Genomic DNA, 21,765 nt, shown 5'->3' with positions numbered 1-21,765 from the left:
ACCTTTCGAGTTGGCAGGAAGTCATCTAATTTAACTGCCTCATTTCACAGATCAGTAAACTGAGGATCAGAAAGGCTAAGAGATTTGCTTGAGGTTGCTCAGCTACTTGGTGGCAAAGCCCAGACTAGAATCTAGATCTTCTTTCCCACAATCCAAGGCTCTCTGCATTGAATCATTGCTTTTCTACCCAACTCCAGTACCTGAGAGAAGCTAATAAGCTTTATAGGGAGAGCAATACAATGGAAATTTTTAACTTTACAGAAAACTAATAAAATATGCATGTGGAACGACGTAAAAAAGACTGTAAAATATTGATGCTTAACTGAAACACTATAAATAGGATCAGCATAGCTAGAGAGTAAAATTGTACACACATCAAGACTTTCGAAAGATTTCCATATTAAGATTTACTTGCCATAGCATTTTTAAGTAAGTTTTATTAAGGTATAATTCACATACCATAAAATTTACCCCATTTAGAGTGTACAATACAGTGGTTTACAGAGGTGTGTAGCCATCACCACTATCTAATTTTAGAACATTTTCATCACGCGGAAAAGAAACCCTGTACCCATTGGCAGTCACTCCCCGTCCTCCCTTTGTCCCCATCCCTAGCAACTACTCCTCTACTTTCTGCCTCTATGGATTTACTGATTCTGAACTCCATTTCATATAAATGGAATCATACAATATGTGGTCTTTTGTGACTGGATTCTTTCACTTAGCATAATGTTTGCCGTAGAATTTTAATGTATTAGCCTCAGTTGTTTTTATTGCTATGAACTCAATTACTATTGGACAAAATGCACTTTCGCTCAAACAGGTTAATAAAAATGTCCACTCTTCCAAATGAATTCCCATCAGTCAAAATTAATCTCTCTCTACTCTGAATTTCTTTATCACATTAATGATTGCTCTTTTCGGCCCTTATCATTTTCAACTTTGTATTATAATTATTTGCATTCCCCATAGTACTGTGAGCTCCTTTCATTAATGCATTCAGTATTTATTAAGTGCCAACTAGTCCATGTCAAGCACTATGCTAGGGTATCCTTGAGGAAAAGTCGTATTATCTTTGTATCCCTCAAAACACCTACCAGCTAATTTACTTTATTGTTATCTATAAGCACAGAGATTTCACTGGGTACTTCTCCAGACCCTTGATAAAAAGGTTTACGCAAGCCACACTTTAAGCAAATCCTAGGTGACACAGTTACAAAGCCATATTTCCTTATATGTCCTGTGTTTGCTTACCAATTTAGCAAACTATTCATTGTCCTCACCTTTCATTCCATTCCACTACAGAGAACATAGAGGCAAATTCAACCAAGGGAGAATTAATAGAAATTCTGAATTAGAAAAGTTGAAAATATTTCTGCTTTAATAAATCCTGACATTTCAAAACATTTTGCTGTACCTTGCCTGTACATTATCTTCAATCGAAAGGGACAAGTTTTCCATCTCTTCAGCATTTAAGCCTAGTTCAGTGCCATAATTCTGCTGGAGCAGCTGCCAGAATTCCTGTCTGGTCAAGCTCTAAAATGACAGAAAACTTACACTGAGTATTGGAAAATGTAAGATAGCATAACATAGTGATTCAAACATGAATTCTGAAGTCAAAATGACCTGTTGGGCAGCTACTAGATGTGTGATTTTGGTAGTCATTTGACCTTCCTAAACGTGTTTTTCTGTATCTATAAAAAAATGGGTTAACAAAACTTACCTGACACAGTTGATACTGGAAATAGATAAAATGATGATTTTAAAGTGCCTAATATAATTACTACTGTAAATCAGAGGTAAGACGTTTAAACTTTTCTTTTTATAAACTAATTTGTCCATCGTTTCTGGCAATTACTAATCTGCAATTTAAATTCTGCAATCCAACCAGTCTACCATGACCACTGGATCCCCACTCAGAGTTTTAATCACCAGTTCAGAACCCATTCTCTTAATCTGTAATACTATATATGAATACTTTAACCATTTAAAAAAACTTATATATCAGTAAACTTTAAATTATATTTTCCTAAAATATAAAATGCAAGAGTCTGGAATTCAGAATATTTCCTTTGATTTATTTATTTTTAATGAATTTTATTAGTTTCAGGTGTACAAAACAATGTCACAGACATTTATCATTTATATCCCTCACACAGTGATAACCCCCCTTCCCCATCTACTACCCCTCTGACATTGCACACAGCCATTACATTTCCACTGTCTCTATTCCTAATGCTGTACTCCACTTCTTATAACTATGTATATAACTATATACATATGTATATGTATAGATATATATATGTACGTGTATATATATGTATATGTATAGATATATATATGTGTATATCTATATCTATCTATATATATACATAGAGAGAGAGATAAAATTGCAGTTGACATTCATTATTGTTCAGCTTCAGCTTCAGGTGTACAGTGCAGTGATCAGGCATCTACATCATCCCTGAGGTTGTCTCCCTAATGGGACACATGTCCATCGGATACCCTACAAAATCTTTACATTATTGATTACATTCCCCAAATTGGCTTTCATATCTCAAAAACCTGAAAATGGAACTACCTTATGACCCAGCAATTCCACTCCTAGGTATCTATCCGGAAAAATCCAAAACTCTAATTTGAAAAAATTTATGCACCCCTGTTTATTGCAGCACTGTACACAATAGCCAAGACACGGAAACAACCGAAATGCCCATCAGTAGACGACTGGATTAAGAAACTGTGGTACATTTATACAATGGAGTATTATGCAACTGTAAAGAAGAATGAAATCTTACCATTTGCAACAATATGGATGGACCTAGAGAACATTATATTAAGTGAAATAAGTCAGACAGAGAAAGACAAATACCATATGATCTCACTTATATGTGGAATCTAAAGAAAAGAATAAATGAATGAACTAATCAGAAACAGTCTCACAGACATAGAGGAAAAACTGAGGGTTGCTAGATGGGCGGGGGGGTGGGGATGAGGGAGAAGGTGAGGGGATTAGAAAGCACAGTTGGTAACCACAAGATGGCCACGGGGATTTATTTTTAATAAAGCCCAGCTTGTTCTTTCTTTGTAGGTATCATATCAGTGTTAAAATCATTCAATACAAAAAACTCATACATTATATAGCAACAGAAAAACAATAATAGTGTGATAACTAATGGTCTGATTTCTAGAAACATGATTAAGCAAGGTAGAGGGAAGCAGCATAAATACTTGAAGCAACTGTTGGCAACCTTCTTTATCTCTCATCCATTCAACAGAGGTGTATTTAGAATCTACCAGATGTGTATCTCTAAACTACATGCTAAGGAAGATAAAATGCTCTCAAACCACTTACAATACACTTAAAGAAACACAGGAGACTCTTAAGTAAAATTAAAGATGACAAGCTATAATATTATTATGTACTTAAGTATTGGTGGAATAACACAGTAATAAGAAATATTACTGTGGATTAAGGTGATCAGATAAGGTTTCATATTGGAGAAGAGTCTTCAGCTGAGCTGAAAGAAGGACATGAACGTGGGAAATGGAGGAATGAGAAAATTTGGAGAAAGGACAACCAAAATACAAATACAAATACAAATACAAAATGAAGAACATAGGTAATATTTGTTTTGAAGTCAGTAATAATAAGTACTATTTGTTTATCAGTAAAATTTTGGAGTAAAAATTTTAAGTTGGGAAATAGCAGCTATAAATATAGAGAGATTTAATGGGGCTACACATACAGATGCCTTGAATTCCTCCCCAATATTCCTCCCTATGACAAATACCACTTCCTTCTTTTTTTCTTTCTCCTTATTTCTTCTCTCTGTCTCGTAGCTATGGTATTTTTGTTACATTATACTCAATGACCTTCATTGTACTTCATGGAACTTCAAAGAGATTAAGAACAAAATTTCTGTACTTTAGATCTCTAGTTCCCAATTTGCCGTGCCCAGACTACTAGGATGCCAAAAGGTAGTTGATGAAAATTCAGATATTATTATCAGTACTTCAAAAAGTCAAATATCCAAATAGTTACCTACAATAAAATTATTCAAACTAAGTAAAATGTCAGGCCTCTTTGTTTGGGGCTGAATTATATTAACCTAGAGTGGTTATGTTATAATGATAAGAAACTTTCAATGGAAATAATGTATGACTAATAAACAACAATGTCCTAACATTTTATTATTTAACATACACCACTTATTTGGTGGACAAAGTCTTTTGAAGCATAGTGTTAATAAAAGAAAAATAAAAAGGATCACTAGTGGTAGAGAAAGTCACTGTCCCTTGATCCTAAAGGTAGCCCACACATTTCTTTTTTGACTTCCACTCCAGAAGAGCCATTTATGAACTTTTTTTCACAACAGCAGTTAGCTAATACTAATAATTAACTCAATCTTCCAAAGAGATTATCTTTGAAATACTTTTAGTGTCATAAATGGATGGCTAACATTATAAAAACAAACAAGCAATACTTCAATATACTTGTGGAAGATTAACCTTTTATAAAAACTCTTCTGAAATAATAGATACTATACCATACCAAAAACTAAGGCAAGTAGATAAACCAATAATAAATATTCAGACAGCTTCCTAAGTGTGAAAGAAAGAAAACTTGTAAGTAAATATTACGAACAAAAATATACTTTTATTTGACTATATAAATAAATGTTTTACATATATTATCAGATGCAATCAGGAAGTTAATAGAAGGGTAATTTTAACATATTTTTAATCCATTAACTTAAAAATATGTATATATAAAAGGTTAATGGAAAACACAATAGAACTCATTTAACTCACCAGCTACATAAATTTGTTAAAAATGACATTTTCTTCAAAGCTGACCGGAAGTCACAAAAATGTGGCTATGTACAGCCACGTTGAACATTCAAACATTCAAACATACTTCCAGATGGATATTTATTGTTCTCTCAATAATAAGCCGCAGAATCAGAGTTAAGTAACCTTAAAAAAAACAACCTAAATTTTAAACAAAGGCTGACCACCTACCTGCCAACAATGGAGTCTCCTGGTTTCAGCCTGCAGAGTACTTTAACAAAATAAAGATGAACCAAGCAGTAATCAGATAAGGCTCAAAAGTCTGAAGATCAATTTCTGGCCCAGAAAGCTTTGTATTCTCAGAATGCTGCTAAGTGTTTATCATGAAACCGAGTTCCAAATAGTTAATGACAACTATGTAAAATCACTGCTTCACTCTTCTAGTTTTGTTATGAGAAGTTTCCCTTATAAAAGACAAGTTCTATTATAGTTTAAAGCACATTATTCGCCACTTCCTGGTTTATAGTATCAGCATTCTTTCCAAGGTGGCAGGGCAGAATGCACAATTGGAAGTAATACCTCACTCTACAGGTTCCTAAGCCACGCCTTCTAGAAGAGATAGGTAAACAGGGTTTTATTAAAGGGACAGTTCCCAATTTCTTCTGTGCTACACATAGATTAGAAATAAAATTCAAATGAAAGTATCTTGCTTATGCTCAATTAAATGCCTGTTGCAATACTATTTTAATCTCATTTTAAAAATTAAATATGTGAAGGGTTAAATTTTCTTCTCCATACTAATACTTTTTATTCAATTCTGGCAATGTCATTATTACTTCGTCATATATCACTTCTTCAGTACTGATGTAGAGGCCCCAACAGTCTCCTGCCTTAACCCTTTACAACTATCAAAGTTTCACTCCCTTGAGAATCATAAATGGAATGTCAGGAAATAGCAGGAAGAGTGAGCTAATCAAATGGAGCAATTCCAGTAAGTACTCAGCACATGTTTCATCACTGAAATGTTTACATCTTGATTACTCAATAATTCTTTCCTTTAAAGATATTTTGCGGAAGGGGGTGGCCGGTTGGGGCAGTGGTTACAGCAACAGCGCCACGCTCCTAACACCAGGGTTGCCGATTCGATTCCCACATGGGCCAGTGAGCTGCACCCTCCCCACAACTAGATTGAAAACGACTTTACATGAAGCTGACGGGTCCTGGAAAAAGACTTTTCCCCAATATTCCCCAATAAAACTTAAAATAAAATATATTTTTGACTTTATTCAGAATAATTTCCTGTCAGGGACCTGGACTACAGTAAACATTACAGAAGTCTCATCTACCATTTCCAATTTATTTCCCAGAAGAAAAGTTTTCTTCTGAATGAAAAATCAAAGCTTGCCCTAATTTCCATCTAGTCATTCCATTTAATTTAGTAGTATACAGACATGACAAATGCTACTTGATGAACTCAAAGGATCACCTGAGCAGAAGTGGAGTGGCCAGCAAAAAAGAATGAAGGAAATACCAGAAAGTTAAGAAGAAATCCCCAAAGAAATGCCATGGAAATAAAGGGAAGAAGTGTTGCAAAAACAGAGGGTGTGTACAATGACAGTGAAATACTGCTGAAAGATCAAGTAAGATAAGCATACATATGGCACATGCAAGCGTGCAGAGGAGTGAAGAGCCTAGCAAGCCAGTTCAAATGACTAACATGGGTCGTGGGAGAAGATAGAGAAAGGAGAAGATAAGCGTCAGTGGGGAAGTGGTAAGCAGCCAGAACACCAAAAGGGTCATATGCCATGCTAAGGAATACAGGGTTTACATTATCAAAATATAAAAAGCCCCCTACTAGTTTCACACAGAAAAGTACCAAGTTCAGAATTGTGTTCTTAAAAGATACAGTTTTTATGGGCATTTATCCAAAGAATATGGAAACACTAACTCAAAAAGATATATGTAACCCCATGTCCACTGCAGCATGACTTACAATAGCCATGATATGGAAACTACCTAAGTTTCCATTGACGGGTGAACAGATAAAAAAGATGTGGTGTGTGTGTGTGTGTGTGTATATATATATATATATATATATATATATATATATATATATATTCAGCCCCCCCCCCCAAAAAAAAATGATGAAATCTTGCCGTTTGCAACAACATGGATGGATCTTGATGGTATCATGCTAAGTCAAATAAGTCAGACAGAAAAGGACAAAAACTGCATGATTTTACTCATTTGTGAAATATAAAACAAATATTAAAAAGTAACAAACAAATTAACAGAACAAAACAAACTCACACATACAAACAACAGAACGGTGGTGCCCCAAAGGGACAGGGAGGTGAGAAGAGGGCAAAAGGGGGTCAAATACTTACATATGGTAACAGAAGGAAACAAGAATTTTGGTGTTGAGCACACAATAGAATATACAGATATCAAAATAGAATGTGCATACCTGAAATGTATTTGGTATTACTAAGCAATGTTACGTCAATTAAATAAATAAAAATATACACTTTTTAAAACTATTACTACTTTGGTAACAACTTAAAGGACAGATTAGAGTGTTAAAAAGAGACAGTTAAGAGGCTATTGTAATAGTTCAAGCTAGAAATGATGAGGGTTTGGGTGACCAATATGACATGAAGAGGTAATAATCAAGGATACATCCAGGTTTCTGGCTTGGGTGACTAGGTAGGAGGTATACTTCACTGACCACGGGAAACTAGTGGAGGAGTTCTGCCAACCAAAAAGGTAAAAGAGAGGGAAGAACACAAGAATACAAATATTTCTACGTTGCCAGGCTATCATATAGAAAATGTGACTAAGATAGCAATGGCACATTTATTTTTTTTCCAGGCAGCTTTGGATGTTGCACTTATTAGATTTACAGCACTACTGGAAAACTTCTAGATTTCCAAGTAAGTCCAAAAGAAGTGATTTTTGGAGAGGGGCATGAGGAAGAATAAGGGGATTTGAAAAGGCTGAGCAGACTGCAGGGAAAGGCTGGATGACATTCTTCCTAAAGGTCTCAGAAGGTGATGTTAACGTCATAAACTGACCACTATTTGGAGAGTGGCCACAGCACTGTCAGGGGGCTAGAACTGTACTCGGAGAGGCTGAATGAAACAAGCCACACTCACAAACAGACCGCAGACACTCGCTCAGTGGTAAACATATGAATGCACAGTAGGGGAACAGTCCTTTCATTCTCCGTCATTCATCCAGGGTGCCTGAATACCTTGGAGGTCAGGTATTAGTAATCAGAACTTTGCATGATAAGCATGAAATCAGAGCAAAGGTAGACAGTTTTAAAGGACAACTTGCTGTGACATCAGTGGGGCCCGATGATTCATCTCTGTACATTTCTCCGGTGATCAAAGTCTGCCTCTGTGCCTCTCACTTTCTGTCCCAGATCCTAAATTCTTGGCCTAAGCCTAGGCAAGCCACCTCAGACTGACATTCTTTCTTTATATACACTAATACAATCAATCAACAATTTAAATACTTTTCCCCCAACACGTCTAAGGAATGAGACACCCTTCTACCATCCTTCTATTAGCAATTCCCAAAATTGAAACTGGAGTGACTTGTATCAGAATTTGGAGAGGGAGTATCTGTACACATTGAAAAGGCTCCCCCCATCACCTCATCTCCAATTCTGATCATGCCCCCCCTCCTTCTGCCCTTAGGGAATAAGACTGAAAGCCATTCTGTCTCTTTAAGCCTTAGAATTCAAAATGAGCGCAGATTTCTGCTCTATTAGGCCCTGGGTTTAAGCATTCACTCTCAAAATGTACTCTTAAATTTCCAGGGATAGCTAGCTTCCCACTAGGATCAGTACACTGACAAGAGAGACCACTATCATCTGAAAAAAAAATAATGCAAACAGGACATTTTGATTTCATACACAGCCTGCCTATATTGCTAGTATCAGTAAACCTAAATCCAATAATACAACGACAATATCACTAGGATCATGAAAAGAGTAATATTAAGGACTGAGCCTTAACCAACCAACCAAACAAACAAACTAACAAAAAAACCTTTTAAGTTTTAAGCCTTGTTAAAACTAATAACCTTATATTGTATGTACATCCTATTATCTTAGTAATTCAAGTATAAAGAATATAAGATTTCTTTGACAATCGAGGATACTTTAGTGTTTCAAGATGATCATTATTCTCACGGAATAGATAGGTTTGAGAAATTTAGTTAAATGAACATTGGACGTAGAGCGTATCTTAAATGCTGTCTCTGTAACTAAATTCCTGTCTGTTTTCTCCCCATCCTATGCCTTTTCCTTGAGCAGAGAATTGAAAATGTCTTGTTACTTAAGTGGAATGATTATCTGGGGTCTAAATCATTAAGATTCAACTAAATTGAGTCACTCAAAAGGTATTTATTGAGCATTAGCTATGTATAATACAACCCTATAACTTATTGTCCAAGTAAGTTATAACCGGCATACATTGGAGAATAAAAGGGGCGCTATTAATATTTACATTGACATAGACATACATCCAGACAGACCCAAACTGTACTGGGTAAACCAAGACGTATGCCAAACCAGCTATACAGTCAACACTGAGCTTGTCACTGGACAGACAACAATGAATAAGACAGACATGGTCCTTACCTTCAAGGTCTTTGCAGTCAAGCAAGGAGAAAGAAATGGAATAAAGAATTAGAATTGTAATGAGTGTTATAAAGGAGAAGTGCAAGATGTTACGGGAAGGTGAAAGAATCGACCTGACTCATTTTATTAATGAGTTTCGGTTAGAAGTAGAGGTGGCAAAAAGACCATTTGAAGACCTCGTACAGAAAAAGAAAAAAAGAAAAAAAGCAGACTCCTTAAGAACAAGGAGGGTGTACTGAGATGAGGCAGGAGTGGTGGGCTGGGGCCAGATCATGTAGTACCTACAGAAAATTTTCGATTTTTATTCCAAAGGAAGTGGTATTAAGCAAGAAGCTAATATTAGCAAGTATACATTTTTTTAAATGATAAATTTGGCTGCAGTATCATTCAGAGATCAAAAAACTGTTTTTGTAAATGGGCGTAGTGTAAATATTTTAGGCTTTGTGGGCCATTCAGTTTCTGTTGCATCTACTCAGCTCTGCTGTTGTAGTGTGAAAGCAACCATAGACAATACATAAACAAATAAGTGGCTGTGTTTCAATAAAAATTTATCAATGGACACTGATATTTGAATTTCATATAGTTATGAAATATTATCCTTCTTTTGGTTATTTAAAAAACCACTTAAAAATGTACAACAGTTCCTACCTTGCAAATCATACAAAACCACGTGGCAAGACCATTTGGCTCTGCTATAGAACATGGAAGTGGGGGAGGGGCTTAAACAAAATTGCTGGGGGCGGGCAGTGGGGAAGGGTTTAGAGAGTTCTCCTAAACCATGGCTGCACAGTTCTTTACAAAAGACAGAAAACAAAGAATGGAGCTGCCACTATCCTCTGGCCTCACAAATCCCGGATATTCCATGTCTAGGAAAAGGGTGCTAAACTCAAAATTTGTGAACTAAGCTAAAATATTATAAATTATTACATGAATGACCATAGTGACAGTTTAAACACATGTCTAAACATTGAGGACTTATGTTAAAGTAAGTCAAATATCTGAAATAAACTGTCCTTTCTGAAGCAATGCATCAGTGGAAACCTATGAATCAAAAAAATGTACTTTTAAAAACATTCTTTCTCAAAGGCACCATATTTGCCTCCAGCTTTTGCCCCCTATTGTGAATTTATTTTATTAGAGAAATAAAGCACGCACGTGCACACACACACACACACACACACACACATACACAAACACACACACAATTTTAAAATCATTTTGTTGTATTTACCTTAATTGAATATTTTTTTCTAGATTAATTTGCTTTGAGGCCTTCTCATGTAAGAAGTAAGCAAAATAAGACATATTTACTTTTACTCTCAGATTCCCTAATTACAAGTAAACATAAACATAATATTCTGAACTTTTATCCTCTAAAAATATTTTGCATATATACAAAATATATTCAAATAACTTACATTGTTTTACAGAATTTTGTAGTTACGCTGTATATTTTATAGATCTTGCTTTTTTCTTTTTTTAAAAATAGTATTACAAAAGATCTAGAAAACTAACCAATGTGGCTTTATCACTTTAAAACCTAGAGGCCACTGAGACTTGTAAAATTACAGACAATACTAAAACTATACCAAGCACCTAGCACTGTGCTTGGCACCTAATACCTCATAAGTGGGAGTTGCTATTATTGTTATAGATATTATGTTAAAAAAAAGTCCTTCAAGAATCGCTAGGAAAATACAGGAAGGGTAGTTTTGTTTTGTTTTCTAGTTCCTCCTTGGTGAATTCTACAATGTTTAAAATTACCTCCTAGCCAACATTACAAAAAATATTAAAGAGACTTCTTTAAGAAGAAAAAGGGGGGAGAAAGAACATAAATATGAATAACAAAATGGCAATAACTATGTACATATAAATAATCATTTTAAATGTAAATGGATTAAATGCTCCAATCAAAAGACACAGGGTAGCTGAACAGATAAGAAAACAAGAACTATACATATGCTGTCTACAGGAGACCTACTTCAGATCAAAAGACACACATAGACTAAAAGTAAAGGGATGGAAAAAGACATTTCATGCAAATGGAAACAAAAAAAAAGCTAAGGTGGCAATACTTATACCATACAAGATAGACCTTAAAACAAAGACTATAATAAAAGACAAAGAAGGACATTACATATTGATAAAGGGATCAATCAATATAACCCTAGTAAACATCTATGTACCTAACAAAGGAGCATCTAAGTATATAAAGCAAATGTTGACCAACATAAAAGGAGAGATTGACATTAAAACAATCACAGTAGAGGACTTTAACATCCCACTGACACCAACAGACAAATATTCCAGACAGAAAATCAACAAGGAAACATCAGACTTAAAGGACACACTATCTCAACATAATAAAGGCCATATATGACAAACCCACAGCTAACATCATACTTAATGGGAAAAGCTAAAACCATTCCCCTTAAGACGAGAAACAAGACAAGGATGCCCACTTTCACCATTTTTATTCAACATAGTACTGGAAGTTCTAGCCACAGTAATCAGAAAAGAAAAAGAAATAAAAGGCATCCAAATTGGAAAGGATGGAGTAAAACTGTCATTACTTGCTGATGACATGATACTATATCTAGAGAACCCCAAAGAGTCCACTAAAAAACTATTAGAACTAAATGAATTCAGTAAAGTAGCAGAACACAAATTTAATATTTAGAAATCAGTTGCATTTTTATACATTAATAACAAACTATCAGAGAAATTAAGAAAATAATCCCATTTACAGTTGCATCAAAAACAAACAAACAAACAAACAAAACACCTAGGAATAAATTTAACCAAGGAAGTAAAAAACCTGTACTCAAAAAATGATCAGACATTAAAGATAGAAATTGAAGAAGATACAAATAAATGGAAGCATATAACTTGCTCATGAATAGGAAGAATTAATATCGTTAAAATGTCCATACTACCCATCTAAAATAATCTATAGATTCAATGCAATCTATCAAATGTCTATGGCATTTTTCACAGAACTATAATAATCCTAAAATTTATATGGAACCATAATAAACCCCAAATAGCCACAGCAATCTTGAGAGAGAAGAACAAAGTTAGAGGTATCACACTACCTGATATTAAACTATACTATAAAGCCACAGTAATAAAACAGTAGGGTACTGGCGTAAAAACAGACACATAGATCAATGGAACAGAATAGAGAGCACAGAAATAAACCCACGTCTATATGGTAATTTGATCTATGACAAAGGAAGCAAGAATTTACATTGGGGTAAAGACAGTCTCTTCAATAAATGGTGCTGGGAAAATTGAACAGATACATGCAAAAAAAATGAAACTGGACTACCTTCTTATTCTATACACAAGAAAAAACTCAAAATGGATTAAAGACTTAAATGTAAGATGCAAAACCATAAAACTGCTAAGAAAAATAACACAGGCAGAAAACTCTTCGACATTGCCCTTAGTAATATTTTTTCTGATATATCTCCTTGGGCAAGAGACACAAAAGAAAAAATAAACAAATGGGACTCCATCAAACTAAAAAGTTTTTGCACAGCAAAAGGAAACCATCAACAAAACAAAAAGACATCCTACTGAATGGGAGAAGATATTCACCAATGATACATCTGATAAGGGGTTAATATCCAAAATTTATAAAGAACTCATACAACTCAATACCAAAAAAAAAAACAATCAAATTTAAAAATGGGCAGAGGACATGACATTTCTCCACAAAGGACACACAAATGGCCAATAGATATATGAAAGATGCTCAACGTCACTAATCATCAGAGAAATGCAAATTAAAACCACAATGAGATATCACCTCACATCTGTCAGAATGGCCATCATCAATAAATCAAAACACAAGTGTTGGCCAGGATATGGAAAAAAGGGAACCCTTGTGCACTGTTGCAGGGGCTACAAATTGGTGCAACCACTATGGAAAATAGTTTGGAGGTTCCTCAAAAAATTAAAAATATAACTACCCTATGACCCAGCAATTCCACTTCTGGTTATTTACCTGAAGAAATCCAAAACACTAATTCAAAAAGATATACGCACCCCTAAGTTCACTGCAGTGCAATTTACAATACCCAAAATATGGAAGAACCTAAGTGCCCATCAATAGATGTTTGGAGAAAGATGTGGTACATGTATACAATGGAATATTACTCAGCCATAAAAAATGAAATATTACCATTTGAGAAGACATGGATGGACCTAGGGGGTATTATGCTAAGTGAAATTAAGTCAAACAGAGAGAGACAAATACCATATGATCTAATTTATATGCTGAATCTAAAGAACAAAACACATACACATACACACATACACACACACACACACACACACACACACACACACACAAAACAAAACAGACTCATAGATACAGAGAACAAACTGACGGTTACCAGATGGGAGGGAGTTGGGGGAGTTGGGTTAAAAAGCTGAAGGGATTAAGAAATACAAATTGGTAGTTACAAAATAATACTAGGGTATAAAGTACAAGCATAGGGAATATAATCAATAATATTGTCATAACTATGTATAGTGCCAGGTGGATACTAGACTTGGGGGAAATCATTTCATAAATTATATAAATGTCTAACCACTACGCTGTACACCTGAAACTAATATAAAATAATACTGAATGTCCACTAAAATTGAAAAGTGAAAATTAAACTCCAGTTAGGACAGTTTAAAATTCAGATCTCACCTTCAACTTTCATTAAGTTCTGTAGAGTACTTAATAACATAGTAACACATACTGTATACTTAAACATTGATTTTTTTGTCTTAGTACAGAGTAGAAATGGTCACCACTCTGTTTACTAAAATGAGCATAGTGTCTTCTTAAAGAGTTACACATTCAATATTAAAGATAACCAAATTACCCCAAGATTTTAAAGGTACAACTACAGTAAAGATGGTGATATTCCTCGTGTACACCTCAAGAACACAGGTGACATCAGGATTTTTTTCAAAGAGGGTTATATTTTATTCCCAGGAATAGATGCAGTGTTTCTCAGCTATGGTGGCCTCAGAAGTATCCTGGAAATCTATTTCTTCTACTTCAAAGAGCTTTTTCTTTTCACATTAAAGTGCAGATAGCAGTTTCTCTCTTGGCTCATCTGTAAACCTAAACTTTATGACTTCCCTGGAGGTATTCGTTTTCATAAGGATGTATCCCCACTTACTCGTGACAAGCGCAAATCTGATTTTGGGAGAACACCGAACCAGCGCATAACCAAATGTAGGTTGCAGTAGCAGTCTCCGGTTCCTTGTTAAAATGAGGGAATGCACCTGGGGGATTTCCGGAGCACTGGAAGAAACTTGGCGTTTGGGGGTAGAGTTGGCCAGCACTGTAGGGCAACACTGGAGTTTTCAGCCTATGCCAGTCGGAGCAGCCCACTGTAAGTATGACAATGCATCAGAACATGACAGGCCAGTCGTAGGGGAGGGAGACTTCCCGTAGAGCGACCTGGCACGGCAGCGTACAGCTGTGGGGCCGCAGGCCTTTGTGCAGCGGCTCAAGCAGGTGGCTGCTGCGAGACACGGGCCCCTGCCCCGGAGGGCGCTGCACTGAGTATCGCCCAGGCCAGGAGCATGCGCGTAGGGCTCTGGGGAGGCAGGGCGCCCAAACACCAAGAAAGACTCATGGGGGTGGAGGGCGGGGGAGAACTTGGACTTGGGGCTTCGCGTGGCCAGCCTTGTCTATTCCTATAGGGAGGAAGGAGGGCCTGGGCTTGGCAAGCCCCCCACCTCTACCGGCTTCTTTCCTCTGTCTGGTCCATCTCTGGACTTCCAGGCAACTTTTCTCCACGTCCACTTCACACCCAGAAAGTAAAAGCATCCGAGTAGGGGAAGACCCTGCCCTAAACGGCTGCCCGAAAGTTCAAAAGCCGAAAGCTGTTCTACCCCAGGAACCCCGAGCCAAAATTTGTCACTCCAGCGGGGGCTTGGCTGGAGAATGGGGAGAGGAGGAGGACAAGTCCAGGCCTGCGGTGTTTAAGCTCCTGCTGCAAAGGAGCCTTTCTTACAACTGGAACTTTCCACTCTCCCCAAGCCATTTTTTAAAATAACACCTTTATTGAGCTATAATTCACACACCATAAAATTTACTTTTTTTAAAGTATACAATTTAGAAGTTTTTAGCATATCCAGAGTTGAACAGCTATCGCCACTAATTTTAGAACATTTTCATCATAGACCCAGAAGATACCCAAATCCACTAGTAGTGACTCCATTCCTCCCTTCCCCTTGCAACAAATTTACTTTGTATTTCTATGAATTTGCCTATTCTGGACATTTCATTAAAATAGAATCATACAATGTGTTCTTTGGGGCTGGCTTTTTTCACATAGTATAATGTTTCAAGGTTCACCTCTGTTGTAACATGTATTAGTACTTCACTCTTTTCATTGCTGAATATTTCATTGATTTATATACATTTTGTTTAGCCATTCATCAGCTGATGGACATTTGGAATGTTTCCATTTTGGGGCTATTATGAATAATGCTGTAAACATTCGAGTACAAGTTTCTGGTGAACATATGTTTTCAATTCTCTAAACCTAGAAGTGGAATTGTGGAGTCATATAGTAAGTCTATGCTTAACATTTTAAGAAACTGCCAAACTGTTTTTCAGTTTTCAAAGTAGTGTATTAGTGCTCCAGTTTCTCCACATCCTCAACATTTTCCAATGTCTGCCTTTTTATTTTAGCCATCCCAGTGGGTGACAAGTGGTATTTCATTGTGGTTTTGATCTGTGTTTCCCTAATGGCTAATCACATTGAGCATCTCTGCATGAGCTTATTGACCATTTCTTCTTTGGACAATCTTTTGCCTGTTTTTTAATGGGCTATTTGTCTTATCCTTGTTGAGTTGTAAGAGTTCTTTACATATTCTGAATACAAATATAACTTGTAAATATTTTCTCCCAATCCATGAGTTGTTTTTTCATTTTCTTGATGGACTCTTTCAAGCACAAAAGTTTTTTTTAATTTTGATTAAGTCCAATTTATGTATTTTTCTTTTGTCAATTGAGCGTTTGGCGTCATATCCAAAACACCACTGTCTAATCCAAAAATTATGAGGATTTATACCTACGGTTTCTTCTGAGAGTTTCATACTTAAGATCTTACATTTAGGTCTATGATCCGTTTTGAGTAATATTTTGTATGTGACATAAAGTAAGGGTCAAAATTCATTCTTTTGAATGTGGATATCTAATTGCTCCAGTACCATTGGGTGCAAAGATTATTCTTTCTCCATTGAATTGTTTTGGCATATTTCTGGACTCTCAATTCTATTCCATTCATCCAGACTTACACCAGTAAGTCTGTCTATGCCTTGATTACTGCAGCTTTGTAGTAAACATTGAAATCAAGTCCTCCAGTGTAATGGACTGAATTGTATCTCCCAAAATTCATACACTGAATCCTTAACCCCCAAAGTGACCACATTTGGAGAAGGGCCTTTAAGTAGGAATTTAAGATTAAGTGAGGTTACAATGGACTGAACTGTATCCCCCTAAATTTCTTATGTTGAAGCCCTCACCCCCATGTTATTTGGAAATGAGGCCGTTGGGAGATAATTAGGTTTAGATGAGGTGTGAGGGTGGGGCCCTCATGATGGGATCAGTTCTCCCTAAGAAAAGACACCAGAGATTTCTCTGTTCTCTCTTTCCCTGCCATGTCAGGTGACAGAGAGAATATGGCCAACTGTGAAGTCAGGAAGTATTCTCACCAGAACTGAACCATGCAGGCTGGCATCCTGTTCTCAGACTTCCGGCCTCCGGAACTGTGAGAAAAGTAATTTCTGATGTTTAAACCACCTAGTCTATAAAAATTTGTTATGGCAGCTGAGCTAAGACAGAGGTCATAAGAGTGAGGCCCCAATGCCACAGGACTGCTATTCATATAAAAAGAGGAAGACGTACCAGGAGTGTGCATAAACAGACGAAAACCATGTGGGAACACAGTGAGAAGGCTTTAGCTAACAAGAGCGGTCTCAGCAGAAACTCACCCTGCCAGTACCATAATCTTGAACTTCCATCCTCCAGAACTGGGAGAAAATTAATTTCTGTTGTTTAAAATACCAAGTCTGTGGTATTTTGTTATGGCAGCCCTAACAGACTAACTCATCCAACTTTGTTCTTTTTCAAGATGGTTTTGGCTATTCTGGATACCTTACATTTCCATATGAATTTTAGGATACACTTGTCAATTTCTGTAAAAATGCCAGTTGGGATTTTGATAGGGGTTGCATTAAATCTGCAGATCAACTTGGGGGTATTACCATCTTAACAATCTAAGTCTTCTGATCCATGAACATGAGATTCTTTTCATTTACTTAAGTCTTCTTTAATTTCTTTCAACAATATTTAGTAGCTTTCAGTATACATGTCTCATAGTTCTTTTGTTAGTTATTCCCAAGTATTTTATTCTTTTTGCTGTTGTTGTTAATGAACTGTTTTGTTTTGTTTTAATTTTTGGATTGTTCATTGTGAGCATACAGAAACACAATTGATTTTTGTATTTTGATAATATATTCTGCAACCTTGCTGAATGTATTAGTTTTATTGGCATATATTGTCATCTTCCAAAGGAGATAGTTTTATTTCATCATTTTTAATCTGGATGTTTTTTACCTTGTTTTCTTCCCTAACTTTCCTGGCTAGAACCTTCAATACAATGTTGAATAGAAGTGGCAAGAAAGGACGTCCTTGTCTTGTTCCTGACATTAGGGAGAAAGCATTAGTCTTTCACCATTAAATATGTTAGTGGTGAGCTTTATCAGATGAAAGAAATTCCTTGATAGTCCTAATTTGTTTATTTGTTTTATCAGGAAAGGATGTTGGACTTTGTCAAATGCTTTTCTGTATTAAGATGATTATGCAGCTTTTGTCCTCTATTCTACTAATACAGTTTATTATATTGATTGATTTTCACAGGTTAAACCAACCTTGTATGAACGCCACTTGGTTCTGGCATATAACCTTTTTTATATATTGCTGGATATGATTTGCTAACATTTTGTTGAGAGTTTTTGTTTCTATGTCCATGGACACAATGAACATAAACATCGGTCTGTAGTGTTCTTGTGACGGTCTTTGTCTGGTTTTGATATGAAGGTAATACTGGCCTCATAGTGAGTTGGGAGGTGTTCTCTCTTCTTCTGTTTTTGGACTACTTTGTGACTACTTTTTTCAGTTATTTTCTTGGTGGTTACCCTGGGGATTACAACTAATATCTTAACTTGTAACTATGGATTTTGTTTTGCTTCAAGATTGGTGTCAATTCTACTAAACATTTGACAGAATTCACCAATAAAGCCATCTGGGCCTCGGCTTTGTTTGTGGGTAATTTTTTATTACTAATTCAGTCTCTTTCCTGTTATTGGTCTATTCAGATTTTCTATTTCTACTTGAGTCAGTTTCAATAGTTTGGGACTTCATAGGTTTTTGTCCATTTCATTTAGGTTAATTAACTTGTTGGTATAAAATTGTTCATAGTATGAACCTTTATTATTTTTGTAAGGTCAGTAGTAATGTTACCACTTTCACTTCTGAATTTAATAACTTTAATCTATCGTTTTTTTCTTGGTCAACTTAGCCAAAGATTTGTCAATTTTGTTGATTTTTTCAAAGAACTTTTGATTCTGTTGATTGTTTCCATTTTCCGATTTTGTATTTCATTCATATCTGTTCTAATCTTTATTATTTCCTTGCTTCTATTTGCTTTGAGTTTAGTTTGCTCTCCTTTTTCCTTCTTAAGGTGGAAAGTTAGGTTATTGATTTGAAATCATTCTTCTTTTTTAATATAGGTGTTTATAGTTATAAATCCCCTTCTAGGCATTGTTGTAGCTGTATCTCATAAGTTTTGGGATGTGTTTTTTTTTTGTTTGCACTTAACTCAGTCTTTTCTAATTTCCCTTTTATCTTTTCGTTCTTTCACCCATTTCTTCTTTCACCCATTGTATATTAAGGAGTGTTCTGCTTAATATCTACTTTTTGTGAATTTCCCAAATTTCCTTCTGTTTTTGATTTCAAATTTAATTCCATTGTGGTCAGAGAACATATTTTGTATTATTTCAGTCCTTTTCAATTTGTTAAGGTGTGTTTTATGACCTAGTCTATGGTCTGTTCTATAGAACGTTCCATGTATACTTGAGAAGGATATGCATTCTGTTTTGAGTGGAATGTCCCATAAATGTCTTTTAGTTCTAGTTAGCTTACAGTTTTGTCCAAGTCTTCTATTTCCTTGTTGATTTTCTGTCTGGTTGTTCTATCCATCATTGAAAGAGAAGTACTGAAAGCTCCAACTATTATTATTGCATTATCTATTTTTCCCTTTAATTCTGCCAGTTTTTGTTTCATGTACTTTAGGGCTCTGTTATTAGGTGCATGTAAGTTTATAATTGTTATGAATCCCAGATAGATTGATCCTTTTATTATTATAAAATATTCTTTAAAAAAATTCTTCCTTGCCTCTATTAATTTTTATCTTAAAATCTATTTTGTCTGATATTACTATAGTCACTTCAGCTCTCTTTTAGTTATTGTTTGCATGGTATTTATTTTTATTTCCTTTTATGTTTCATCTGTGCCTTTAAATCTAGTGTGTCTCTTACAGACATCATATAGTTGGATCATGGTTTTTCTTTTCATTCATTCTGCCTATCTCTGTCTTCTGATTGAAGTGTTTGATCCATTTGTGTTTAATGATTTAATATAATGTTTGCAATTTTGCTATTTGTTTTCTATGTGTTTTATGTCTTTTTGCCCCTATATTTCTCCATTACTGCCTTCTTATGTGTTAAATAGATAGTTCTAGTGTACCATTTTATTTCTCTTGATGTTTCTTTTACTATATTTTTTCAGTTATTTTCTTGGTGGTTACCCTGGGGATTACAATTAACATCTTAACTTGTAACTATGGATTTTGTTTTGCTTCAAGTTTCTTCTTGGAATTTAAATAATCTAGTCAAAATTAATTCCAGAAAAGAAAAAGGAGCTTTTCAATTCACAAATGCTGTTTAGGTACACACTGGGAGGTTACTATTATAACAAATACTTGCCTCTAGTATGAACACTTACCTTCTCCAATAGTGCATTCTGCCACAATCTAAAGATACTGAGGTAACTTCTATCCCTGGCACCAAAAGATGTAAAGAAAAACTGAAAACAAACATAATAGGGTAATGTTAGTGTCATTAGAAAAAGGGGAAAGTATCTGTCACAAAGGTCTGCTGGCACTTGCTATGGTCAAAGCAAACTAGTAGGTCACCACTGCCTAGTTCATATACTATTTTTGTTTAACTCTTTGCTACAATAGACAAAAACAGGTAATTGGTGCATGAACAAGGTGTCTTTCAAAATTGTATCTTACAGAAAATACAATTTTATCAATATTTACTAGGGAAAGGAGCTTGAAATAAGCAGTTATTTATTTTCATCGTAGTTTAGCTATGAAAATCCATCTACATAAACTTATGAAAAATATTAAAATTTTATTTATTCTAAACTTTGCAAAGAGATATGATTTGGAAGCCACCTGAGACAAGTATAAATGAAGAATAAGAAAAAATATAGTGGATTTCAGAGATAGATTTATTTTGAGATCTTAATTTAAAATTATATCATCTTTCATAGTCTTCTAAAAAAATCCAGAAATACTTAAACTCTACTAATTATAGATATAAAAAAGCCCATATTAATACTAAACTTTACTTTGAATGCTGTAAAAGAAAAATAGCATGTTTCAATCTATAATTCTACATTTGCTTTTAGACCTATCTCTTCCTCTGCATTTAAGTGATTTTTGCAAAGTCACATTTTAAAATAGGCTTTTATGAGAAAATATGACAAGTGGTAGCACTAAATACAGTGTCTCAGTGTATCATACCTTCCGAACCCCTAGTTAGTGACTTTTCATTATCGAATGGTTATTTTTAGGAATGAGAAAACTCAATTCTATGTTTGATTTATTAAATAAAATGTCAAACAAATAATATTTTGGGTTCTTACATGTTTCATACAAAGATGTTAAAGTGTTATTTTCCAATTAACAAATTGAAATCTTGCTATATAACATTAATAAAGCAAAATATAATATAATAAAGCAAAACTTTTTATAACATGGATGTATCTAGGAGCTCTTCCAAATAGGATTACATACGTAATGTGTGATCGAATGATTACTAGTTACTGTCCCCTATTACCTTTTCTTAGACCAAATTGTTTTGCTTTTCGGATTGTAGTAATCTTACAACCCTGTGCTCAGATATATAGGTAAGAAAAATCTCCTAGTCTGTCTCTTTTTCAC

At 35.1% G+C, this 21,765-nt stretch overlaps 1 protein-coding gene across 4 annotated transcripts in view; it reads right to left on the bottom strand.

Annotated features, from left to right (window-relative positions):
- The window catches only part of GRAMD1C (GRAM domain containing 1C), an 88,714-nt gene that overhangs the window by 33,770 nt on the left and 33,179 nt on the right, over positions 1-21,765 (bottom strand). For 3 of the 4 annotated variants that reach the window (XM_033088715.1, XM_033088731.1, XM_033088722.1), the window contains 2 exons: positions 20,538-20,618; positions 1,418-1,536 (listed from right to left, as the gene is read on the bottom strand). In XM_033088715.1, the coding sequence (XP_032944606.1) occupies positions 1,418-1,536; positions 20,538-20,618 (200 nt within the window). Of the gene's footprint in view, positions 1-1,417; positions 1,537-5,025; positions 5,384-20,537; positions 20,619-21,765 lie in introns of those variants that run through there. The other variant, XM_033088741.1, reaches the window with a different exon arrangement.

This window comes from Rhinolophus ferrumequinum, chromosome 2, assembly GCF_004115265.2.
Source record: "Rhinolophus ferrumequinum isolate MPI-CBG mRhiFer1 chromosome 2, mRhiFer1_v1.p, whole genome shotgun sequence".
Taxonomy (NCBI): Eukaryota; Metazoa; Chordata; class Mammalia; order Chiroptera; family Rhinolophidae; genus Rhinolophus; species Rhinolophus ferrumequinum.
Note: the sequence above shows the minus strand (reverse complement) of the source record. Positions and strands in the feature narration are given on the sequence as shown.